Consider the following 27,458-nt stretch of genomic DNA (forward strand, 5'->3'; position numbering starts at 1 on the left):
CCCAATTAAATGCAGAATTCCAAAGAATAGCTAGAAGAGATAAGAATGCCTTCTTAAATGAACAATGCAAAGAAATAGAAGAAAACAATAGAATAGGGAGGACCAGAGATCTTTTCAAGAAAATTGGAGAGATGAAAGGAACGTTTCATGCAAAAATGGGCATGATAAAGGACCAAAATGGCAGGGACCTAACAGAGGCAGAAGAGATTAAGAAGAGGTGGCAAAATTACACAGAAGAACTATACAAGAATGAGCTTAACGTCCCTGATAATCACAATGAGGTGGTCACTGACCTCGAGCCAGACATCCTAGAATGTGAAGTGAAGTGGGCCTTAGAAAAGCTGAGCAACAACAAAGCTAGTGGAGGTGACAGTATTCCAGCTGAGCTATTCAAAATCTTAAAAGACGATGCAGTAAAAGTGCTACACTCAATTTGCCAGCAAATTTGGAAAACTCAACAGTGGCCACAGGATTGGAAAAGATCAGTTTACATTCCAATTCCAAAGAAAGGCAGTGCCAAAGAATGTTCAAACTATCGCACCATTGCACTCATTTCTCATGCTAGTAAAGTTATGCTTAAAATTCTACAAGCTAGACTCCAGCAGTATGTGGATCGAGAACTACCAGAAGTACAGGCAGGATTTCGAAGAGGCAGAGGAACTAGAGATCAAATTGCTAACATACGCTGGATCATGGAGAAAGCTAGAGAGTTCCAGAAAAACATCTACTTCTGCTTCATTGACTATGCTAAAGCCTTTGATTGTGTGGATCATAACAAACTCTGGCAAGTCCTTAAAGAGATGGGCATACCAGACCATCTTATTTGTCTCTTGAGAAATCTATATGCGGGCCAAGAAGCAACAGTGAGAACTGGACACGGAACCACTGATTGGTTCAAAATTGGGAAAGGAGTCCGGCAAGGCTGTATACTGTCGCCTTGCCTATTTAACTTATATGCAGAGCACATCATGAGAAAGGCAGGGCTAGACGAATCAAAAGTTGGAATTAAGATTGCCGGAAGAAACATCAACAACCTAAGATATGCAGATGATACCACTCTAATGGCAGAAAGTGAAGAAGAACTAAAGAGCCTCTTGTTGCAGGTGAAGAAGGAGAGTGCAAAACTTGGGTTGAAACTAAACATTAAGAAAACCAAGATCATGGCATCCGGCCCTCTCAACTCCTGGCAAATAGATGGGGAAGAAATGGAGGTAGTGACAGATTTTATTTTCCTGGGCTCCAAGATCACTGCAGATGGGGACTGTAGCCAAGAAATTAAAAGACGCTTGCTCCTGGGGAGGAAAGCCATGGCAAATCTAGACAGCACACTAAAAAGCAGAGACATCACCCTGCCAACAAAAGTGCGTATAGTCAAGGCTATGGTCTTCCCAGTTGCAATGTATGGCAGTGAAAGTTGGACCATCAGAAAGGCTGAGCGCCAAAGAATTGAGGCCTTTGAACTATGGTGCTGGAGAAGACTCCTGCGAGTCCCTTGGACTGCAAGGCGATCAAACCGGTCAGTCCTAGAGGAGATCAACCCTGACTGCTCTTTAGAAGGCCAGATCCTGAAGCTAAAACTCAAATACTTTGGCCACTTAATGAGAAGGAAGGACTCACTGGAGAAGAGCCTAATGCTGGGAAAGATTGAGGGCAATAGAAGAAGGGGACGACAGAGAATGAGGTGGCTGGATGGAGTCACTGAAGCAGTATGTGTGAGCCTAGATGGACTCCAGAAGATGGTAGAGGACAGGAAGGCCTGGAGGAACATTGTCCATAGGGTCGCGATGGGTCGGACACGACTTCGCAACTAACAACAACAAAACAGTAAAATAACACCATTATGATCTGGCACTGCAAAATGGAAAAGGATCAACTGACTTCAGTGACTGAACAATATTAACCAAGCCATTTCCAGAGAAAGAATACTAAACTCTTGAAAGACTAACAAGAGGAATAAAACATACTTAGCTCAAGATAAACTGGAAGGTGGTCCAGTAAAAGAGGCTAAAGTGTTATTTAGTTCATGCATCACAGTTGTGATATATGGATCTTGGAAAATCCTTCAATAAACATAACAATATAAAGTCTACAAGTGAAGAAACCTGTGCAATGTTAGTTTTGTGCTAGATATACTGCGGATGTCTAGACAAGGGCAGTTTTAATCTGATTCCAACTAAGAGTTGGAAGCTAAGTCTAAAACCTGAAAGGGAATACACAGGTCCATTGCTGTGATCCAAATCCTGATACAACTTCGCAATTTCATGGCTGCAATTAACCCTTCAGTATTATTGCTCAAAAAGTACAGCCCCTTTGGTCTAATGCAGGGGTCTTGTCAGGACCTACTTCACCCACATCTTAAGAAAGTAGAACTCTTGGAGACATTTTTTTCCAAGCAGGAACTTTTACTAAGACACAGGAGATAACAGACATAATAGCCAGGATCTGAGGGATTGCCTCACAGATTGATATTTTTAAAGTGTCTCCAAGCAAACCCCCCCACACACACACACACACAGTTCATCAGGGCAGTTCCAGACCGGCCAATCTCCAGGTGGTAAGTCCATCATGAGAAAGAAAAGATAATGTCAATCCGGTTCCGTTTGCAGCACAATCATTCCACAGCTCTTCACACCTCCTTTGGAGAAATAAACCAGATCCCGGAGGTTTGTGTCTCTTCCCCCACCCCTTTTCCTAGTTGCCCGTTAAGGGAGAAAAAGTTCAGACAGATGCCTAGTATAGAAAGCAATTTGTTACATTGTAATGGATAGCAGACAAGGCGAATAAACAAAAGGTTACATTAGTGGAGGAAGTGAAAGCAATAAAGCCCGCATGCCTATTCCCTCTCCCCCTTGGAAATATGGCAGAATCCAGGGGAAGGTGAGATTTGGTTTTAGCTCAGAGGAGATTGTTAGAAATGAAACATAAATGGATTCTGACAGGTCTTCAAACTTTGCCCTTTTATGAGTTGTGGACTTCAACTCCCAGAATTCCTCAGCCAGGCACACTGGCTGAGGAATTCTGGGAGTTGAAGTATACAACTCATAAAAGGGCCTAATCTGAAGACCCCTGGTCTAAAGGTTAAGGTTAGAAATGAAATATAAATGGATTCTGACATCCTGGCCCCCTTAAAAATAGGAGAGATCCACCTGTAGAGGAAACAAAATATAGATGTTAGCCTGGTTTGTTGGGGTATTCTTTATGAAACTTCTTTAGCAGTTTCGGTGCTCTGACGTGACATTTATGGACCCACTCGTTTTCTGTGGAGGGAAGGTATTTCCATGTTACTAGGTACTGAGTTGCTCTGTGATACCTTCTAGAATCTAGGATTTCTTTTACCTCGAAGTGTTGTTCTCTTTCAACCATGATTGAAAGTGGGGGGGGGTTGGCTGTAAGGGTGACTATTGATCTCCTTTCAGCAAACTGCAGTGAAAAATTCGGTGTATTTGCCTAAGATTTTTGGGTAGTTCTAATTCTACTGTTACTGGGTTTATAATTCTTTTAAATGGAAAAAGTCCTATATATTTTGGCCCACGTTTTTTACAGGACTGTAGGGATTTTAGGTATTTGTGGATAAATATACCATTTCTCCTATGCTTGTCAAGCTTCGTCTAAAGCTTTCCTAACCACTGGCCAGGTGTTTTCCAATTGTGCAATTCATTCTTTCAGTGATGGGATTTCCGGTTCATTTGGGATTAGTTCTGGCATAGGGTTGAAACTTTGACCAGTGGCTATTTGAAAAGGAGTGTAGCCTGTGCTGGAGTGGACTGCGTTATTGTAAGCAACTTCTGCGAAAGGGAATAGGTCCGTCCAATTTGTTTGCTGGAAATTAATAAAGCATCTTAAGTATTGCTCAATTACTGAGTTAGAGCATTCCAATTGGCTGTTCCCTTGAGGATGATGACTAGATGACAGTCCCTGAGTGGTTCCTAAGAGGGATAAAAATTCCTTCCAAACTTTTGACATAAATTGCACTCCTCTATCAGATATGATGTGTTGCGGTGCCCCATGCAGTCTGTAAATGTGCTGCATGAATAGTTTTGCTAAGGTTTTTGCGGTGGGAATCTTTTGGCAAGGGATAAAGTACACTTGTTTGGAAAACAAATCCGTAACTCCCCAGATGACAGTGTTTCCATTGCTTTCTGGTAATTCCACTATAAAATCCATGGATATTTCTTTCCAGGGAGCTGAGGGGTTCGCCGCTGGTTGTAACAGTCCAGGCGACTTCCCTTGCAACCTCTTAGCCATTGCACACGTTGGGCAGCTGGCCACGTAGCTTTCTATGTCCTATTTCATGGATGGCCACCAAAATTGCCTTTTAATTAAATGTAAAGTTTTTACAAATCCAAAATGCCCTGCTGATTTTGTATCATGGCACAACTGCATGAAATTCACCCTCTGGGTGGCTGGTATATATAACTTCTCCCCCATCCAGGGCACCCCGTCTTTGTGCACACGTCTATTTTACTGAAACCATTCATCTGTTTCCAAAGTCTTTCAGAATTCGATTCCAGTTTGGCTACCCAGCGACGGCTTTATTTTAGCTTAGGCCCTGGTGGTTACTGGCATTGTCAGCTGTGGTTTGGGCATAAGTGGTTTAGAGTCGGTGGCCCATGTGCTGTTGTATTGGGGCATGCAAGACAGTGCATCTGCCAGGAAATTCTTTTCCCCCCGGCAAGTGTTTAAGTGTGAAACAGAATTGGTGAAAGTGCTGAGACCAGCGCCCTTGCTTAGGAGTGAGTTTTCTAGGTGTTTATAGCACTTCCAAGTTTTGTGGTATGTCCAGACCTGGAAGGGGATTTTATTTCCTTCAAGGAAATGATGCCACATAAGTAATGACCACCTCACAGCGTAAGCCTCCTTTTCTCACACAGCTCAGCGTTGTTCTGTCTCAGTGAGTTTCCTGGACATATATACACACGGTTGCAGTGCCCCATCATAATTTTCTTGTAATAATACAGCTCCCACTGCCACATTGCTTGCGTCTGCCTGTACTGCAAAAGGTTTATCCGGGTCCGGGTGCCTCAGTACGGGTTCGGCAGAAAAAAGTCTCTTTAACCTCTCAAATGCTGCTTGGCATTCCATTGTCCATTACAGTGGCTGGCTGGATTTCACTGGGGGGGCCCTTCATTTTTAACAACTTCGTGAGGGGCAGCGCTATTTGGGCGAACAAAGGGATGAATTGGCAGTAGAAGCTTGCAAAATCCAGGAAACTTTGTAATTGCTTCTTTGTGCGGGGGGGGGGGTGCCCATTCTAATACTGCCCTGACTTTCTTGGAGTCCATTTCGATGCCCTGTAGGGATATGCGATACCCCAGGTAGTCTATTCTTTCCTGGTGGAATTCGCATTTCGATAATTTGGCATATAGGTGGGCAGCCCACAATTTTTAAAAAACAGCTCTGACTAGGTTAATATGCTCCTCTCTGGACTCGGTGAAGATAAGGATGTCATCTAAGTAAACCAGGACTCCCTTAAATAGGTGCTCTCTTAGCACTTGATTAATTGCATAAAAACTGTGGGGGGCGCTTGTAGTCCAAACGGCAAAACTTTGAATTGGTAGCATCCCATTGAACAATTAAATGCGGTCTTCCATTCATCCCCTTCCTTGATCCTAACACGGTATTACGCTTCTCTTAGGTCTAGTTTGGTAAAAAATACTTCCTTTCGATAGGTGGGATAACATGTCCTTCATGACAGGTAGGGGATACAGGTTACTTTCACTAATTGCATTCAGGGTGCGGTAATCCACGCATAAACATAAAGTGTCGTCCTTCTTCTCCCTAAAGAGGACCGGGGCGGCCACTTTGGGTTTGGCAGGTTCAATAAATCCCCTTTCTAAGTTTTTATTTATGAATCTTTCCATCTCCTCCATCTCTTTAGGGCTCACGGAGTACAGCCTGGGCTTCAGGAGTTTTACCCCGGGTTTGATTTCTATAGCACACTCCATGGGTCGGTGAGGAGGGAGCTCATCTGCCCGTTCCTCGCTGAAAACTTCAGCAAGGTCCCGGTATTCTTCCGGTATTTCTAATAACCCCTTCTCTTCTCCCACTGATGCTTTCTCCACTCGTAGGGTTGGTGGGAGCCTTTGGGGTTTTAAGTTCGCACGATCCCCCTCCAGGAATTGAGTTATGCTGTCCTACAATTTACCCAGGGGTTCCATTTCTTTAACAATTCCAGCCCTAAGATCACTGGGCATTCCATGCCTGGGGTCACTATAAATGATATATCTTCCTCATGGTTCCCCGGGGACAGTTGGACTGGTAAGGTTGCTAGGGTAGCTGGCACCCCCCCGTTATGGAACCATCTAACTGGCCAAATGAGATTGGTTGCTTTAGTCTCCTCACCGGAATGCCCAGGTTCCCCACTAGCGTCGGGCTAATGAGGCAGCAGATGCAGCCAGAGTCTACTAAGGCTTTCACTTTGACAGCTTCAGGCATGGAGGGAGCTAATATAGTCACTGTCTTGAGGATGGGTGGAATGGATCCATACCAGGGGTTCGCCCTCTGAACTGTCCTCTGAGGTGTCCACCGCCCCTGCGGTGTAGGCTGGAGTTCCCTTTTTCCTTGGCAGGGGTTGGGGACTCTACAGCCTCTATCGCCCTCATGGTGGGTTCTTTTGGTTTGGCTGGGAACTTCCCTGATCTCCTGGCCAGTGATGGGTCTGATTTGTGCTGAGGGGCTTTTGAGCTACATTCTGTGGCACGGTGGCCCTCTCTCCCGCATTTGAAACAGCCCGTTGACTTCTTAGCCATAGCCGGTGGTTTCACTGGCTCACACGTCTGCTCAGGGGGCAGGTAGGCCCATGGTTTTCCTCGGCGGTGCCTCTTCAGTAGGTCTATCTCCACCTTCTCTGCCAGGACATACCAGTCATAGAGGTGGTGTGGGTCCCCTCGAGGCAGGCAAGCATCATACAGGTCGTAGTTTAGACCATCTTTGAAATGGCTAAGGAGGATGTCTTCCGGCCAGTTCAGCTTGTTGGCAATGGCCTGGAATTCTTGTGTATATTCAGCCACAGGGTGTCTGCCCGGCCTCACCGTTTTGATTCTCTCATGGGCCTTGCAATCAGCCAGGGGGTCCTCGAATCGCCTTCTCAAAAATGACATGAAACAGTTGAAATTGTTAAGCTCTGGGGCGTTGGAATCATGCAGGTTCACCACCCAGTCTGCGGCCGGTCCATCCAGGGTGGAATGCACGATACGGATGCGGGCTTTGTCACTGGGGATGTCCCGTCTGTATTCTTCCATGTAACTAAGGACTTGGGTTAGGAAAAACCCCAAGCGTGGCAGCTCCCCCCTCAATTTTGCTTCCAGCGGCAGGAGTCTTTGAATGGATCAGTACCTTCACCACTGGCAGTATTGCCTCCCATCCTGATCACCATCTGCGGGTTGGTGGGGAGTGGGGGCTGCTGAGGTGGTAGCTACTTGTTCAGTGGATGTCTCCGGGACTACAGGTTCCGAATCCCCCCCGTGTCTCTCCAGCTGCAGGTCCAGGCGCTGGTGTGGCTGCGGGACTCAGGTTTTTCCTCCCTTAGAGAGCCGAGGGTTTTTTTTCATCAGGTCAATAGCTTTCTCTAGGATCCAGTCTGAGTGTGGTGCATAACTCCCTTCCTCTTTGCTAACGTGCAAGGATTTCTCCATCTCTTGCTTCCATTCGGGTCGGTGGATGCCCCGTATCAGGGTCACTTTTCTCAATACCTTTTACCACTCGCTTTTTCTTCCAACGCCCATCAACCACCGAGGTTTGTGGTCACACATCTCCACCACTTCTTGAGGAATATGACATTTCGGATCCCGATAGCTGGTGGGATCTCGGTCGGGGGGGGGAAGTTCCCTTTCCATAGGGCTTTCTTCCTTCCCTGCCTAGTCGCTAGACACTGTATTTTTTGCAAAGTCCCCCGGTAAGTTTCTTCCTTCCAGGTTGACTATTAATGCAGATCCTGTCTAATGACAGGACCTACTTCACCCACATCTTAAGAAAGTAGAATGCTTGGAGACAGTTTTTTCCAAGCAGGAACTTTTACTAATAAATAGGAGATAGCAGGCATAATAGACAGGATCTGAGAGATTCCCTCACAGATCGATATTTTTAAAGTGTCCCCAAGCAAACCCCATCCCACAGCTCATCCAGGTAGTTCCCGACCGGCCAATCTCCAGGTGGTAAGTCCATCATGGGAAAGGAAAAATAATGTCAATCCGATTCCGTTTGCAGCACGATCATTCCACAGCTCTTCACACCTCCTTTGGAGAAATAAACCAGATCCCGGAGGTTTGTGTCTCTTCCCCCACCCCTTTTTCTAGTTGCCTGGTAAAGGAGAAAAAGTTCAGAGAGATACCTGATATTGTTACATTGTAATGGATAGCAGACAAGGCGAATAAACAAAAGGTTACATTAGTGGAGGAAGTGAAACCAATAAAGCCCGCATGCCTATTCCCTCTCCCCCTTGGGAATATGGCACAATCCAGAGGAAGGTAAGATTTGGTTTTAGCTCAGAGGAGATAGTTAGAAATGAAATATAAATGGATTCTGACAGGTCTTCAAACTTTGCCCTTTTATGAGTTGTGGACTTCAACTCCCAGAATTCCTCAGCCAGGCACACTGGCTGAGGAATTCTGGGAGTTGAAGTCCACAAGTCATAAAAGGGCCTAATTTGAAGACCCCTGGCCTAATGGTTAAGGCACCAGGCTAGAAAGTATGAGACCTTGAGTTTAAGTTCTGCTTTAGCCATGAAAGCCAGCTGGGTGAGTTTGGGCCAGTCACTCTCTTCCAGCATATTGTTGTTGGCTGTTGTGGGAAAAATAGGAGGAGGAAGGTGTGTTGGATATACTCACCACTTTGAATTATTTGTAAAAATAATAAAGGTGGAATACAATCAAACAAACAAAAATAGTAGATGCTCAGGCGACAAACTAAAATTCAATTTTAAAGCTGTGCTTTAATTTTAATTACTAATATCTAGTTGCAACCCATGGCACTAATTAAGTACAAAGATCACAGAGGGATCATTTCATCATTTTAATATTTAGGCACAATCTTAACTGCCACAGCAAAATCAAGGAGATTGCACTAAAATCTCACATATAACTTTTCAGACAAAAAATTCCATGGGAGCAGGATACAGTCAGATTGATTGACACATTAGGACAAGTACATTCAGGATCCCACACTTGTAAATAAAAATGCATCTAAGACTGTAGCCATACACGGTGTCTTTTGTCATCTCTTTAGAAGGAAGACATATCAATTGCAATGGCGCTTACTCACGGAGAAGAGGGTATCGGATTGCAGTCATGTGCCAGCCTGAACTGAACTGAACCTTTTAATCAGTTGGGCATATGTTTCTTTTAAGCAGCTATAGATAAGTCCAACTCTTCATTTAAATTATTTATGCACCAAATTACTAGGGATTGTAATAAACACCACCCACCCATTCATATGCTATGTAGATCCCACGGCTACCCTTTCTTGCAGCAGTTATAGAAAGTGATTGAGAGGTCTGTGTATCAAATGCATAAAGTGAATAAGTTAATCATATGTACATTTATTTTGCAACTTAATTTTTACTTGATTTTTAAGAGCATTTTACATAGCAAGGGGCAATTTATTGTACTCTTTCCACTTTCTTTTTAATGATTACAAAAACAGCAACAGCCACCTTTGGTGGACTTCTATCACTAAAAGGTACAATACTCAGGGTGTAAAAATACATTTCTTAAAAGAAAAGGGGTATTTTTACCTTTAAATGCTTCTGTGGCACCTGGTGCATGATTTTTATCCGGATGAAACTTTAGAGCTAATTTCCGGTACGCCTTTTTCAGATCCTCATCAGAGGCATCCCTGCTGACGCCCAGAATTTCATAATAGTCTTTACATTGTTTCACCCTAAAAGTTGAAAAGACAGACAAGAACACCTCATTGTTCAACCCTGTGGAAATGGTGCCCCCAAGTGGCACATACCTATATTGCTTTAAAGGCAAGAACTCTGCAGACTAAATATAAACAGAAGAGGAAGGCTTTTTCTAAAAAAAAATACAAACCAACAAAAAACCTTTGGACATAAAAAAAATCCAAAATCTAGATTAAAAGACCACTAAAATTATTGTCCTATTTAACAGCTATGTATCTTTCCACTTCAAGCCACATCCGTTGTAATTTAAAAAGCAAATTATAAGAAGCCAAACAAGTCATTTTCAAGGAACAAACACTTAACCAGTTGGTCTTTATCCATACTGTCAGCCCCTACTTAGAAAACTCATCCTGTCAGACCTCTTCTGAATTCCTTCTCCCTTCCCCAAAGACTGAGGCTGCTACTGATCAACATGCAGTACTGCTTTATGTACCCATTTAGTATGGCTGCATTTTATCCGTCTCATCTTCTCTACTACCTTCTCTTATTGGTATCATTATTATCATTATTACAACTCTGTTGTTTTGTATGTACACTGACAGCTTTTGCACTGGAGACAAATTCCTTGTGTGTCTAATCACACTTGGCCGAATAAAATATTCCAGTGGTGGTATTCAGCCGGTTCGCACCACTTTGGCAGAACCGGCAGCTAATTTTTTGTTGCCCAGGCCCAGAATGGACTTCTGGAAGTGGCATCCACACGGAGAACCAGTTGTTCACATATTTGAACCCCACCACTGGCTACATCCCATAGTTGCTCTTCCAACTACGACCAACAAGTTGTTCTATGATTTTAACTGTGGTCTGTTAATCAGAATCTTAACTAAGGCTTACCTCTTCACAGCATCCACTTGATCCGGAGTGTAACCTTTGCTGGTATCACCGCCTGCTTCTCCATTGGCTGAAGCAAAATCCTCAGTCCTTTTTTGACTGCCGAGGTTGTAGGATTCCTTGGGCTGAGAATGGTCATCAGCTGACTGTTTGTTCTTGGTGAGTGAGTCCAACAGGGCTACAAGGAAAAAGGTTCAGCATTGATCCAGTGGTTCCATTTTCACAAATTTATGTTTCCCACACACACACAAGCCCCCTCCATCATTGCCAAATGTTCTCACTCCACTTCTCAATACACCTACTGTATTTCCAATAATACCAGGCTGGCCGAGTTACATTGTACTGATTACCCAAACAGAAAAAGTGTCACTTAATTCGTGTAATTTGTTGACAATTCTTTTCATTGCAACCAATCAATTGTTCCTTAAGCTTTTGTTTGGTTTCATTCAGAAGACTCCAGCAGTTTTGTCATTTCTTTTTGAGCAGCGAGTGTAAAAATCTGCTTAATACTAATGGGCAGATTTCAAGATTTCTTGGAAAACATTAGAAACTCAAAACAGAAAGATTGTTTTCTAAAACCCTAGAATTTCTCTTCTATGTATTAGAACCAGTACAGCATTTTTCAGAATACTTATTCCTGTACAGTATGTTCTTGAAATGGGACACCTTTCAAAATTAAAATTGTATACATATTATACAATTATATTATACAATGGCAAAATATAGTCATTTAATCCTTATGAGTATTTTTGCTGTGCCTAGAATTTTATGTGATTATTACATTAGGGTTTCTGTGGATAGGGTGTTAGCTGCTAGAAATGTGTTTAGGATAAGTAACATAAATTTTTAAATCAATTAAAAAAAACCTGCATACTAAACAAATAGGAAATCAGAATAAGCAACTAGCATTTACCAACAAACAACGCCTAAATTAATACTGCTGGTAAGATCCTCATTTATCCTACTTCATGCCAAGAATTTTGTGGTGTTCATACATAACAGTCATCAGGATCTTTTAAATCACATTTCTTTGAACAAACCATAATGATTTGGCTAACTTGTAACACTAAACTATCAAGAGTGAATTCCCCTCACATCAGAAACTAATTACATTCTGGCTTAACGTTATGAGTAAACCTTGTAAACGAATGTTTCAATACCACAGAAATGGTTAGAGGAATACAGGAGACACTTATCTGGGTGGCAAAAATCTGGATGACCACTAGAAAGCAACAATGAGTCTTCTCTATCGCTTTGCTATCATCTAGAGGTTTTCTGTATTTTTAATAGGCTACATTTGGAATGTCTAAAATAAAGGGGGGAAAGAGAGTGCATATAATGGAGTAATCGCAGAGGGAATGTTAGTTACATCCATTTCCAAAACCTCAGTAGCTACCACCTCTCCAAATGTACAAAGACCAGGTATGACAGTCATTACATAGTAATTTAATTCCACTTTGGCAAAGAACATCAATCTCAAGAGTTTATAACAGCCCCACCTGATCCAGCCCTGCCATAACGTTAATATTCTTGCAAAGCCAAAACCAAAGACAACAATTACAACAATATAAAAAATTCATTTTTCCCTATTAATTGGCAAACAACAATAATCACGGTGCTGGTTAAAATATAAACCAAAATCCTAGCTAATCTAGATGAAATGGCTTTATTTGGAGACAGATCATGTAGTTTTGTCCATTTGGATTGGCTATGATTTTCCAGAGTTTTGGAGAGAGTATTTTTCCCACTTGATCAACTAAGTGGTATGTTTTGAATTTGACTCACTGGAAAAGAGCCTAATGCTGGGAAAGTTTGAGGGCAAGAGAAGAAGGGGACAACAGAATGAGGTGGCTGGATGGAGTCACTGAAGCAGTAGGCGTGAGCCTAAATGGACTCCAGAAGATGGCAGAGGACAGGAAGACCTGGAGGAACGTTGTCCATGGGGTCGCGATGGGTCGGACACGACTTCGCAACTAACAACAACAACATGTTTTGAATTTAGGGAGCCTACTATATGCAATCTATTTATCATTAATCCTTCCAACAGAATTATGATTGCATCCACCTTACTGGGTGGATACTAGGGCAGGATAGAGAAGCCAAGAGTTTTCTATATGCTTCTGAATTACAATTCCAACATACCATTGACAATGCTCCCTGGCTAAAGGGAGTGAAACTATATAAAATGCACTTAGCCCCTCATGACTTTTCCCAACAAAACTATCTTTTGATAAAAAAAAAACCAGATGGAACCACAAGTTGTGCAGAACTTGATTTGTCTACTACAGCAATTCTTCTATGGTAGCTTGAAATAACTGACACTGTTTTGTATTCTGCTTGGATTATTTTGTACTTATTGTTTTCACTGCACTGCAGTGTGTATTATCATACTTCAAAGGGCCATTCAACAACATTTCCAGCAAGATATGTTACTCGGTAGTTTACAAAGCAGCAAGCATATACAAATCAGCTAAAGGTGGCACAATGCCATTGGGGGGGGGAGGGCGGGAAGCTTGCCACTTTCTTACTTTTCCTAAAAGAATACCGGAGTTTTAAGCTTTAAGCTTGGGAAGGGAATAAGATCCTTCTTTACCAGTGGTTCGCAGTTCACAGGCTAGGAAGGTAACTGAGTTTAGGCTGTGAGAAAAAAGATGATGTTTTCAGTTATTATCCATAAACAGCTTATGCATCCACGTTATGTGCTATCGCTCTGTTTCTGTTGTGACGCTGCCTTGAGTAACCTGTGAGTAGAAAGAATCAATCCACTCTTGGAAAGGAACTTTCCAGAGCAATTTTAGTTGGAATCCAGTCTTAGCTTTGAGATTAAACTGGCCTTGATTGGCTCTCATTTATTAGAACTCAAATTCTCAGCAACTTTTTAGAGCATTTAACCATGGCATGTAAATGAACCGCTTCTATGAACTGAGGATTTAGAGCACCATTTTAAAATCATTACGTTTCAGATTGGTGGCCACAAAATGCCACTTTTGTCTGTAAAGCTACAGTATTTAAGACCCACACGAACCTGCTGGAAAGAAGTCATTAAGAGATCTGGAGCTCACTTTCATAAGAATCCTCCATTTCTTCCTGATACAGGTACACAGTCCTCGAGTTATTAATGGCAATTAGGATCGGAATTCCCATCGTTAAGTGATACAGACATAAAGCGTGACATCACGTGACTGCAAAGCACGGTGAGAATGATTCTGCCACTCCCCATTGCTGTCTGTCCTTAACCAAATCCCACTGGTCGTTAGCCAAGGATCCATGCCAATCAAAGCCATTTCTGGCTTGGACCCTCTTGGCCTTGAGCCTCAGCTCTTTCAAGATAAGTGACAGCCTCCCCTTCAACTCCCCTCAATTGCTTATTCACCCCATCTCTGCCCTTTTTGGTCGCCCCGCACCCCTTAGGGCAGGGGTGTCAAACTCAATTTCATTGAGGGCCGCATCAGCATTGCGGTTGCCCTCAGGGGGCCAGGTGGACGTGGCCTACTGGGTGGGTGTGGCTAGAGTGCCTATGGCCTACTGGGTGGGCGTGGCCAGCTCTACATCGTTCGCATCAAGGGTGCCTATGGGGGCCTGGGCAGGAGTGGGACAGATCTGAGGGTCTCCAGCAGGAGGAGGGTCTCTGGGCCAGGGCCAAGGCAGTGGGGGCCGTTCCCTCACTGTTTCCAGGATGGCTTCACGGGCCACATGAAACCACTTCGCGGGCCGGATCCGGCCCCCGGGCCGTGTGTTTGACATGTCTGCCTTAGGGGCAGCAAGCGGCCCCAAAACCACCTGGGCTCAGGGGCTGCTTGCCTCGCTGTGGCTCAGGAGCGTCTTGGCAAACTAATAGCTTTGGAGCTACAAGAAGCCTCAGAGCCACAGTGCAATGTGAAGCTGCAACTGTTCTACGAGGCCCTAGCCCAGCCCAGCCCAGCACCATAGTGCAAAAACTCCCGACGCAGCCCCCCCCCTTGACACCCTGCACACCCGAGGCTCATGCCTCTGGTGTGCTCTGCCACCCCAGCTGATCTTCACCATTCTCTTGTTCCCGTTGCTGGAACAAGAGCACATCCAGTCTGGACCTTTGCAGAACGAATGGTCATAAACTCAAGGAAAAGTACATTCAGGATCCCATACTTGTAAATAAAAATACACGTAAGACTGTAGCCATACACGGTGTCTTTTGTCATCTCTTTAGAAGGAAGACATATCAATTGAGAGCCTTGGTGGAGCCTTGGTGGAGCAGTGGGCTAATGCCTCCTTAAGTAACACCAGCTGCCTGCAATTAGTGCAGGTTCGCATCCCACCAGGCTCAAGGTTGACTCAGCCTTCCATCCTTCCGAGGTAGGTAAAATGAGGACCCAGATTGTTGGGGGCAATTAAGCTGACTTTGTAATAATGCCGCTTGGGGGGGGGTGTGTGAAAGCCCTAATAAGCAGGCATATACATAGAATGAAGGCTACTGCTAAGCTTGTAAGCCGCCCTGAGTCTTCGGAGAAGGGCGGGATATAAATGGAATTTAAATAAATAAATAAATAAAAAGAATAAGGTGAACTGGCCAGAAACACATTTTCCCTTCTTTTTGGAACATACCCTGATGGCCATTCCACAGCTGAGCCTCAGTGAGGCAGGCTGGCTGGGGAATTCTGGGAGTAGAAGTCCACAAGTCATACAAGGGCCACGTTTGAAGACCCCTGCTCTAGAAGTTACAATTACACACAGTCCTCGAGTTAGGGCCACAACTGAGCCCAACATTTCAGTTGCTAAGTGAGACATTTACTGAGTTTTTGCCCCCATTTTACAACCTTTCTTGCCACAGTTGTGGTTAATCACTGCAGTGGTTAATTAAGTAAATAACATGATCGTTTAACTGAATCTGGCTTCCCGATTGACTTTGCTTGTCAGTTCGCAAAAGGTGATCCCGTGAACCTGGGACACCTCGACCATCATAAATAGGAGTCGGTTGCCAAGCATCTGAATGTTGATCATGCGACCACAGGGATGTTGCAACAGTTGTAAGTGTGAAAAATGGTCATAAGTCACTTTTTCCAGTGCTGTTGTAACTTCAAACAGTCATTTAAAAAACTGTTGTAAGTTGAGGACTATCTGTAGTGCAATGAGAAATAGCAAGAATACTGGTTCATGAAATTCAGCCATTGCCACAAACATGTCTCCTGAAAATCTGTGCTGTCTGTTGATTCGGAAATGGGCAGGCTTCCAATTTTGATATTAATCTGTACAACCTTAAATAACTAGAAATTAGAATACCTGTAATGGAAACCTGTCCAAGCACTGTAAATCATTACTACAGGCAATTCTGGTTGTGCCAGATTCTACAGGCTTTTTTAACATTAATAATTAGAAATAGCACCCAAAAAAGTTCAAATTAACAGGCCAATTCTGAAGGGGACTGAGATGAAGAATGCAGGAGTTTTCATATCCTTAGAAAGAGATTTTAAATAACCTAGTTCTAAACATCTTGTAATAATGTATTATGCAAGGGATTAATCAGATTGCTTTAAATCTCTTTGTACTACATGTCGCTTCCAAAAGTTTCAACACTGGTTTTGTTTATTCAGAACAACATACCTCTACAGAATAAAAGTATCTTATTAAAGCGTTCCAGATGTTTGATAGCTGTTTTGCCAACTGAGCAATTCTCAAATTAGGCAAAAATCAATATAAAAGTCCATGTTTAAAAAATATGCTAGAAAACAGTAACAATAATTGGAGGAGGAGGAATCTAAGGCAGAATAGCAGCATATGCTTATAACATTCAAAGCACATCAATTAAAATTAATTTCAATGAGCTATTATCCTTTGTAGAAACTACATACAGCTCTCCTAAATTTCTAAAATATTTTCTTCCACAGAATCAGCACAAAACCCTCAACCATCAAATCATTATACCATGAACATACACAAAGAGAATGCAGTCATTCAGTGTCTTCCTACTTTATTTACACCCAATCCAAATACAATTTGTAAATGCACATAATTCTGCATGTAGATAAGCCTTCTTTCATAATTACAAGTGGAAAGGTGGCAGGAGTATTTTTCTTGATGGGTTTTTCACCAAATCACTCTCCTTTGGGTAAGTATTTAAAGGGAATAAGTAAGGTACAAGAGGAAAGAAAAAAAATGTAAAGTGAAAATAGAAGTGATCATGTATTTCAAAGTAACTGACTAGAAAACATATAATCAGTCTGATCCCCAACTCATTAGGTAAATAAATAAAATAAATTGTTGGATTAGCACCCTTCAGGGTTTTTTTTAAAGAGTTGTAATAGCCAAATCTAACTGCTCTTGCAAATACCAGTGGACCAAAAAACATCCATATATAAGCCCATGTGATTATAGGTTAAAGTGGGATCCAAGTTCTAGTCCACCCTTAACCACAGAAGCTCACTGACTGATGTGTGCCAGTCAATATCTTGCTATCAGAGACCTATCTCACAGGGCACTGTATATCAACTTCAGCTCTTGAACTAAAGGCAGAATATACCGGTAAATCTAATTAAAAAAAGAATAACTATTCAGAGCACAGGCCCTTTTCTGGAGGCAGTTATCACTATCCTTCCTGAGGTATCTGAGAAGTTGAAAGGCAGCATTTATACAATCTCTTTAAATATTTTCTGATATAATGGTATTTGGTTTAATTATAAAAGGCTTCAAAGGTTAATAGGCTACAATATTTTTAATTTTTCTATTATAGCTGTTAATCAGAGTTATGTAAGTCTGCATTTATCACTGTTACGACAGCAAGTTTTATTTAGAGAACTAAGAACTTGCAGCAAGAGCTCTTTAGTTGAGAGATGGGGGCCGAAAAATAACTGGACTCCGAGAAGTCAGTGGAAAATGAATAATTAAGCAGAAAAGTCAAAGAAGATGGGAAAGGGGGAAGATAAGGCAGAAATGGTGTCACTACACCGGTTGTGGGTCATCAATCACTGAAGGCTTTTAAGAAAAGAATAAACAGCCATTTGTCTGAAACAGTACAGGGTCACCTGCTTGAACAGGGGGTTGGACTAGAAGACCTCCAAGGTCCCTTCCAACTCTCTTATTCCGTTATTCAATCTGCATAAAGGACTGAGGCAGTGGAGTAAAGGATTGGAAGGAAGCGGCACATCAGAACATCTATTTAAACTTTGGAAGAAAATAATATACTTATTTGAAATCTATCTACGGTATCTTCACAAATCTAGGCTGCTTACAAACGGAGAGTCAAGATATTCCAGCGTCCTTCAAATTGTCTCTGGGAAGCGCACAAGCAATAGCTCCCTACAATGATCTGCAACATCATGTACTCAAAAGTACCATATATTGTTTGGGATACCGAAAGCCCAATTAGGTTGACTGCTGTTGCTGGTTCCAAATACTTCTTCCCGAGTGGGATGAGAAGGACACTCAGGTGTGGGAGGGAGAGATTACAGTGATGAAATCTTAGCAGGGCCAGGCAACTTGAGCACAAATGTTTGGACCCCAGTTCCCATTAGCCCACTTAGGGTGTGTACGGGGAGGCCAGCATCTAGCCAATCTTGGTCACCCTGAAACTTTCCTACAAGTTGGGAGAAAGTCTGCTTGGATAGAAGAGTAGGAAAACAGCTGTAGGCTACAGAGGGATATTAAAAAAAACAAAAAACCTCGGGAGACGGGAACAGGGCACGGTTTCCATAATGCTCTCTACATGGGGCTGCCCTTGAAAACCACCCGGAGGCTTCAACTGGTGCAGAATGCGGCTGCACGGGTAGTGATGGGAGCTCCCCGATACTCCCATATAACACCTCTGCTCCATGAGCTGCATTGGTTACCAGTTGCCCTCCGGGTGAGATTTAAGGTGCTGGTACTTACCTTTAAAGCCCTACATGGCTTAGGCCCGGGATACTTGCAGGACCATTTGCTACCGGGAACGAATTCCCATCGCCCAGTACGCTCACACAGAGAAGGCCTCCTCAGGGTACCGTCGGCTAGACAATGTCGGCTTGCGACCCCCAGGGGGAGAGCCTTCTCTGTGGGAGCGCCGGCCCTATGGAACCAGCTCCCCCCTGAGCTTCGGATGGCCCCAAATCTCCAGTCCTTTCGCCGCGGCCTCAAAACACTCCTTTGCCACCTGGCTGACCTGGACTGACAGGCATTTTAATTATATTTAGAATTTTTAATTTATTTTTAGTTTTTAATTTTAATTTATTGCACTGATGATTTTAATTTTACTTTGATCTTAATTTCTGTACTTATTATATGTTTTGTTGTTAGCCGCCCTGAGTCCTTCGGGAGATAGGGCGGGATAGAAATCCCATTACTAAATAAATAAAATAAATACTGTTACCCTGAAGATTACACTGATGCGTCCGCCAAGGCAGCGTTTCCCAACCTTAGGAACTTGAAGATGCGTGGACTTCAACTCCCAGAATTCCCCAGCCAGCATAGCTGGCTGGGGAATTCTGGGAGTTGAAGTCCACGCATCTTCAAGTTCCTAAGGTTGGGAAACGCTGCGCCAAGGGATCAAACCCAACTGGAGAGGGTCTTCCCTTGACTGCTGCCCACCCAACTGCCCCGGCCAATGCCCAGCAGGCCCAGAGCTCAGTCCAGAATCATCTGAAAGGCTCCCGGGGGGGGTAAAGAGCGACCCCAGACCTACAAAGGCTGGCAAAGGGGGGGGGTCGCAGATCCCCAGCAGAGAAGGCCGAAGGAAGAGAGAAGAATGCTTAAACCGCGCCTGTCCCAAACCGGGAGGGAAGCCCTGAAGATGGCGGGAAGGTTAGGGGGAGAAGGAGAAGGTACACCGACCGGCAGGGGGGGAATTGCAATTGGGGGCATACTCCAGGGGCCATCCCCTATCACTCAGCGCGGGGTTGCCCCCTTCACCCTCGGCGCAATGCTCGCTGGGAGTTGTAGTCTCTCAGTTCAGCTCAGGGAAGATACCCGTCCTGGTCTCTTGGTGCCACAACACGAACCCCGCTCGCTGAGTCGGGTTTCCCCTCGTCCCCTGCGCCGGCCGTGAAAGTTGCCCCCGAGGGTCCCCTTCCCAACTTGCGTTTTCTCTTTCCCAGCGAGCGAGGGGACTTCAAGTCCCAAGGTGCCTCACGCCACCTTCGCTTCTGCTCACGCGCAATACGGGTGAGAGGTCAGGCCGGCTACCCCAGGCCTCAGTCATCTAGGCCTCCCCCACCCCCACCCCTCCCTGAGTCCCGCTCACCGCGAACCCGCTGAGACGGGTACAGCCGCTGGGCCTTCTCCAAGAAACGGCGGGCCTTCTCAGTCTGATTGGCCTTGATTGCGGCTACCGCGATAGCAATACAACGCTCCGCTTCGTCCCTGTTGGATTCCATGGTGGCGGTAGCAGTGGAAGGCGCCGGCGCACGATGATACGGTCATAGCGTCCCCTGCTGGAAGCTCCCTAATTGTCAAGCGGCAAACTTGGGCCGTATTGTTTGGAATCGCCGCGCCATACAGCATGTCATAATCTCGCCAATAGCCTGGCAGTGCAAAGATGGCCTCTGCGGCTGAGGTGGATGGAGGCGTCTGGCTCTGAAGTAGCAGAAAAACTGCATGGCTAAGGTCCGGGTTGATTTGCGGGGAGAGAACAGTTGGAAGGATTAAGTGTAGGCATGTTGCTCTTTTTCGGACTGTATTAGAAAGGCATGCAATCTAACAGTAGCTGTCCCCGGAACACGTTAGGCCAGTGTGAGATAATTTGGGTCAGAAATGTTAAATTTACTCAGGCTCAAAACTTAAGAGAAATTTTTTATAAAATGTTTTATAGATGGCATCTGGATCCCAAGAAGTTGTCCAACATGTATCCTAACTTACAGTCTAAATCCGAGGTCTTCAAACTTGGCCTTTTTATGACTTGTGGATTTCAACTCCCAGAATTCCTCAGCCAGGCACGCTGGCTGAGGAATTCTGGGAGCTGAAGTCCACAAGTCATAAAAGGGCCAAGTTTGAAGACCCCAGGTCTAAATGTTGGAGATGTGGTAGTTTAGAAGCCACCTATTTCCATATGTGGTGGACTTGTAGAAATATAAAAGCTTTTTGGATTAAAATTTGGTGGAACATTCAAAAGATTTTTATGAGAAAGATAAAGTTTTCTCCGCAATTGTTTTTATTGGGTATTGTTGTAGATTGCGATGTTAAAGAAACCAATTTGATGTTGAATATGATAACAGTAGCACGGTTACTAGTGGGACAATATTGGAAGAAGGATAGTTTGCCTACTATAGAAGAATGGGTGTTTAAAGTTTCGAATCTTGCAGAAATGTCTAAGATTTCTGCGTACTTGAAAGATCATTCACAGGAAAGATATATTTCAGTTTGGAGGAGATGGATAGATTATATTCAGAATAAATATGGGACTAAAAAGTTCCATTTAGCTTATGAGTAGATTTTAGAGGGATATTGTTATTGATCTTAGTGTTGGTACTTTGTATGTATCTATGTTAAAGGGGAGTTAAAGCACATTATGAATTTGGTTAATTGTATATTATGCATAATTTTTATTTAGAATATGATTATTATAACTATAATCCTGTATTTAGCTCTGGGAAGTGGGGGGGGGGAGTGGGCGGGTTTGGGGTGGGGGGGATTTGGGGATATATTGTAAAATCTTGTTTTTGTAAAACTCTTTAATAAAAAAAAAGTGTAGGCATGTTGTTCTTTTTCGGACTGTATTAGAAAGGCATGCAATCTAGTAGTAGCTCTCCCGGAACACGTTAGGCCAGTGTTTCTCAACTTTAACTACTATGGGTGAGGAACTCTGGGAGCTGAAGTCCACACATCTTCAGAGTTGCCAATGCTGGGAAATTCTACGTCAACGGGTCTTCAAACTTGGCCCTTTTATGACTTGTGGACTTCAACTCCCAGAATTCCTCAGCCAGCATGCCTGGCTGAGGAATTCTGGGAGTTGAAGTCCACAAGTCATAAAAGGGCCAAGTTTGAAGACCCCCTGCTCTACCTTGATGTATTCCCACTTATCTGGATTTGGACAACTATTGCTTTCATTGATAATCATTGTTAGTGATCATCGATGCAATGAGCAATTCAAAGTCTGTGGATATTGGTTAACCTATTTTAAGATTTTAAGTCAATATCAAAGTTTTAGTTTCTGTCCCTCTTGACTTGGGCTGATACCTAAGAAGCATATGGGTATGCTGGTAGCCAAAGGCTCTAATCCAGAGGTCCCCAACCTTTTGGGCACCAGGGACTGACAGAACAGAAGGTGTGTGGTTTTGTGTGCTGCCTGCATCCCACGGGTGGGACTTTGCTTGTTTGTGCGGACCGGTTGCTGTCATGTCACGGCCTGGTACTGGTTCACGGACCAAGGGTTGGGACCCCTGCTCTAGTCCCTTCTAATGTTTTGCCTTGGTGTGCTAAGACCCTGGGAAAGTTGAAAATCATGAGAATGGTATTGCTGTAATTATATACAAGGAATATATGAATATATGAATAGAGATCAAATTGCCAACATACGCTGGGTCATGGAGAAAGCTAGGGAGTTCCAGAAAAACATCTTACTTCCGCTTCATTGAATATGCTAAAGCATTTGATTGTGTGGATCACAACAAACTGTGGCAAGTTCTTAAAGAGATGGGAGTACCAGACCATCTTATTTGTCTCTTGAGAAACCTATATGCGGGTCAAGAAGCAAAAGTGAGAACTGGACACAGAACCAGTGATTGGTTCAAAATTGGGAAAGGAGTCCGGCAAGGCTGTATACTGTCACCCTGCCTGTTTAACTTATATGCAGAGCACATCATGAGAAAGGCAGGGCTAGATGAATCAAAAGTTGGAATTAAGATTGCCGGAAGAAATATCAACAACCTAAGATATGCAGATGATACCACTCTAATGGCAGAAAGTGAAGAGGAACTAAAGAGCCTCTTGTTACGAGTGAAGAAGGAGAGTGCAAAAGTTGGGTTGAAACTAAACATTAAGAAAACCAAGATCATGACATCTGGCCCTCTCAATTCCTGGCAAATAGATGGGGAAGAAATGGAGGTAGTGACAGATTTTATTTTCCTGAGCTCCAAGATCACCGCAGACTGGGTCTGCAGCCAAGAAATTAAAAGACGCTTGCTCCTTGGGAGGAAAGCCATGGCAAATCTAGACTGCGCACTAAAAAGCAGAGACATCACCCTGTCAACAAAAGTGCCTATAGTTAAGGCTGTGGTCTTCCCAGTTGCAATGTATGGCTGTGAAAGCTGGACCATAAGAAAGGCTGAGCGCCAAAGAATTGAAGCCTTTGAACTATGGTGCTGGAGAAGACTCCTGCGAGTCCCTTGGACTGCAAGGCGATCAAACCGGTCAGTCCTAGAGGAGATCAACCCTGACTGCTCTTTAGAAGGCCAGATCCTGAAGTTGAAACTCAGATACTTTGGCCACCTAATGAGAAGGAAGGACTCACTGGAGAAGAGCCTAATGCTGGGAAAGATTGAGGGCAATAGAAGAAGGGGACGACAGAGAATGAGGTGGCTGGATGGAGTCACTGAAGCAGTAGGCGTGAGCTTAAATGGACTCCAGAAGATGGTAGAGGACAGGAAGGCCTGGAGGAACGTTGTCCATGGGGTCGCGATGGGTTGGACACGACTTCGCAACTAACAACAACAACAATATGTGAATATTGTATGCATGTTTCAAAAGTATTCCTGACCCCTATTAGATTCTTGGACCACAATGATTCTGCTTAGCTTCCAACTTTCTTCAGCATGAATTTTTAGATCTAAAATTCAATAATACCTGGTATTTCTATAATCATAAACATATCATCAAAATCACAAAATTAATATAGCATTTCTTTTGGTTTCTATCAAAAAAGTCCAAATGTGGCTTCCATGAGGAAACACAAAGCTTTTCTTCAATCGAGGTAGTTAATTTCGCCATCGCAGCCAGTTCCATTAACTCCATCATCCATTCTTCCATTGTGGGAATCTGTTTGTCTAAGGGTGATACAGATGTATAAATAGATTTAAAAGTAAATCTACAAATAGATATTTATTTAGAAGATTTATATGGCCGCCCACTCACTCTTAGTGACTTGGGGTGGCTTACAAACAAGAAAAACCCAATATAAAAGAATAAAAAACAATATTCCCCCACCCCCTGGAGACAACACACAATCAAACGAGTCACTTGATGGGCTCCATCCCATTCTGGATTCCCCAGACTGTTGGCAGGACCAGGTCTGCAGAGGTTTGTAAAAGAGTTTTAAAGTGAGGGGCCAGTCTAATCTCTGCAGGGATGATGTTCCAAAGGGAGGGAGCCACCACGGCGAAGGCTCTTCTTCTGGGTCCTGCCTCCTTAGGAGACAGGAGCTGCAACATTCCTTGCCTCCCCACTCTAGTGGGTCAGGTGGATGTAACCAGGAAGAAACGATCCCTCAGATAACCCAGTCCCAAGCCATGAACAGCTTTAAAGGTGATAACCAACACTTTGAATTGCACCCGGAAGCAAATTGGCAGTCAATGGAGCACCTGCAGGAGAGGTGACACGTGCACACCTGGGTCTGCACAAAACTATGTAGGCCACTGAACTTTGAACCAACTGAAACTTCTGGGTGCTTCACAAGGGCAGCCCCATGTAGAACGCATCCCATGGTCAAGACAGAAGGTGACTAGGGCATGAGTGACTGTGAGCAGGGATTGTTGGTCTAGGAAAGGGCATAACAGGCACACAGCAGTACAAAGGCCCTCCTGCCACCAGCTCTTCAAGCAGGAATCGTGAGCCCAGGAGAACCCCCAGATTACGCACTGGCTGAGGAATTCTGGGAGTTGAAGTCCACAAGTCATAAAAGGGCCAGGTTTGAAGACCCCTGTCTTAACTCACCATGGGCCGAGACATACAGCTGAGTGTCAGTTGGTGGTGGATGATCTCACCTGGCAGCTTCATGTAGATGTTAAACAGAAGCAGAGAGAGAGAGTACCGAGTCTTGCAGAACCCCACAAAGCAGTGGACAAAGTCTAAGCCTCTTGCTTCCCATCAACACCGACTGAGATCAGTCATAGAGGAAGGAAGTGAACCAGGACAACAAAGAGCCCCCCCTACTCCCAACCCCTGAAGCCATCCCAGAAGGATACCATGGTCAATGGTATTGAAAGCTGCCGATTTAAGGGTATTAAATAGGGTAACACCATGAGTTCTACTCCTGCCTTGGCCATGAAGTCAGCTGACTGACTTTAGGCCAGTCACTTTCTCTCAGCAGAAGGAAGGAAGGAAGGAAGGAAGGAAGGAAGGAAGGAAGGAAGGAAGGCCACACTTCTGAAAACCTTGCCAACAAAACTGCAAGGACTTGTCCAGACAGGCTCCGAGAATCAGGCATGTTTGAATAGGAGAAAAAAAAAGGTGTTTAAAAGTAAAAATAGGCATATTAAACCTTTTTTTTAAAGCTTAATACATTTTTTATTCCTTACAGAGAGAAAAAAAACGAGAACATTTGGCTGTTTCCTGTCAAACTGAGGTGATACAATCTTGAAAATCCTTGGTTTCAGCGTGGCACAGCCGTGGCCTCTGAAGCATCTGAGTAATTGAGCTTTAGGATAAAGAAGTAGAGGTCAGCTCATGTGACACCCCCCCTCCCCCCAAGCATCGTTTCATAGGGTTATTCAGTTCCAACAAAACACGTATAGAGTGGAATATAAATCTGAAGGTGTGCCTCCACTATCAAGGTAAAGTCCTGTCCATCCATCCTCAAATCAGCAGAAGAACTATACCGGCAGGAAGTTTACAATCCTCACTGGCAATCTATCTTCTGTCTTCTCTACACCCCCCCCCCCCACCAGCCCCATCTCTTGTCAGTCAGTGCAGATTTCCTTCCAAGGTAATAGGTGGCAAAGCCCAGCTGATTTTATACACCTTCAGCCAGACAGACAATGTCAGGTGGAGAAGATTATTTGTACTTCTAAGGACAGCTGAACTTCTTTTCATCCGTGGGCTGGGGGTGAGGAAAATTCAGTCTTCATGGAAGCACCAGAGGGGGGAAAAAAAGATGTTGCTGGAGCTTCTATAGGCTGTAAGCCTCAGAGATGTCAATTCAAATTAGGTGATCAGGTTCAAAGGACAGAAAAGTAGTAATCGGGTCTCACCAGCAAATTTCCTCTGCTAAACCCTCTCGCGGTAGGCATGTTAAGTCAACTCCTGTAACTCCCTGTGCTTGCAACAGGCCAGAGGTAATTGCACACCTTGGATTAGCAGCTGTTGACCTTAAAAGAGGTGAATTAATTCAAAGCTGATGGGGTTCAGAACCTATTTAACTGAATTAAATAGACGCCGAATGGCAAATGAGAGAAAGCAAGGCTCTCGTGTTCCAGATTTAATGAGGACTTGGCCACTTGAGGATTTTTGCAATTCATTTCTGGCTGTGGTGATACAAAGTCATAATCCCTGTATTTGAAAGAGAAATTCAAGAAGGCTGATTTAAGCAAAAAAAGATAAAGAATGTGTGGAAGTTAAGGTATTCCCACCTTAGGACTGAATAAAGATATTGGGCCTTCTTGGGACTCAAATTAAACCCCAGCAAGTTTGCTGATAGATCAATTCATCCTTTTCGTATTTGCACAGCACACTGTCCCTCTCTTGTCTCAATTATTTTGGGAAGGGTGGAACAACCTGCCTCCAGAAGCTGTGAATGCTCCAACACTGGAAGATTTGAAGAAGAGATTGGACAACCATCTGTCTGAAATGGTAGGGTTTCCTGGCTAAGCAAGGGGTTGGACTAGATGACCTCCAAGGTCACTTCCAACTCTGTTATTCTATTCTATTCTATTCTATTTTCTAAAGAGCAATAACATAATCAAAAATAATTTTAAAAATACAACCTTTACAGATGCCAAAATAATACATGCTGTCAACACTCAAATGTCACCTGGAAACCAGCTGAAATTTAGATTACAACAGTATTGCTGAAATTTTAACATTCCATTCAAGCATAGAAAATCTAAGATGTGAAATCCATTAAAACAGATATCGAGTTAGAGAACAACCAACAATAGAATAGAATAGAATAGAATAGAATAGAATAGAATAGAATAGAATAGAATAGAATAGAATAGAATAATAGAATAGAATAGAATAGAATAGAATAGAATAGAATACTTTATTTGGCTTTATTTGGCCACACAGAATTTGTCTCTGGTGCAGAAGCTCTCAGTGTACATGCAGAGCAATAGAGTAGTAATAATTATTAATGAGCCATTGAGATTTCTTTTTATAATTGAGGTGGGATAATCTGATTAATAAACAATATTTCAGAAATAAAAATGAGTCTTTAGTTGCATTAGATTTTAATAGAAAGCTGAATAATTGCAGGCATAAGAAAACGCTTATCAAGTGGCTGAAAAGGTTGCAAAACAAGCACTGTCTGCATTGAAGAAATAAAATATGAAATATATGTAATTTGTAACTATAAGGGCAATTTACAATGTAACAAAATAGGCACAATGGATTTTAAAACAATGTGCTTCTTTACTATGTTTGCAAACAACAACTTTTAAAGGAAGGCAATCTTACTGTTTTGTAAACTAGAAAGCTGCTGCTTCTCTCTTTCTTAAAAGTAATCCAGGCACCCCAAATTCTGCTTATTTTTCTCCTGTTTTTGAAAATTATTTAGACTGCACCATATCCACCCAGATTAGAAAGGTACCTTTAGTAATAGAAATGTGAAAGGGGCTTCTCCTTGGAAAAGTTGTGAAAATTTGGAACACCCCTGGGAGGAAAAAACAGAAACATCCTGTTTTTTCTGGCCCTTCAT

General features: G+C 43.4%; 1 protein-coding gene across 2 annotated transcripts in view; it reads right to left on the minus strand.

Moving 5' to 3' along the window:
* DNAJB12 (DnaJ heat shock protein family (Hsp40) member B12) overlaps positions 1-20,088 on the minus strand; it is a 40,783-nt gene extending 20,695 nt beyond the window's left edge. For both annotated transcript variants that reach the window (XM_081328224.1, XM_081328223.1), the window contains exons 1-3: positions 19,917-20,088; positions 10,736-10,910; positions 9,731-9,876 (exon numbers count right to left, since the gene is read on the minus strand). In XM_081328224.1, coding sequence (XP_081184350.1) covers positions 9,731-9,876; positions 10,736-10,910; positions 19,917-20,049 — 454 coding nt within the window. In that variant the 5' untranslated portion in view covers positions 20,050-20,088. The remainder of the gene's footprint in view (positions 1-9,730; positions 9,877-10,735; positions 10,911-19,916) is intronic.
* Between the last annotated feature and the right edge of the window lie 7,370 nt (positions 20,089-27,458).

The sequence above is a fragment of the Vipera berus genome (genome assembly GCF_964194415.1).
Source record: "Vipera berus genome assembly, chromosome: 5".
Lineage (NCBI taxonomy): Eukaryota > Metazoa > Chordata > Lepidosauria > Squamata > Viperidae > Vipera > Vipera berus.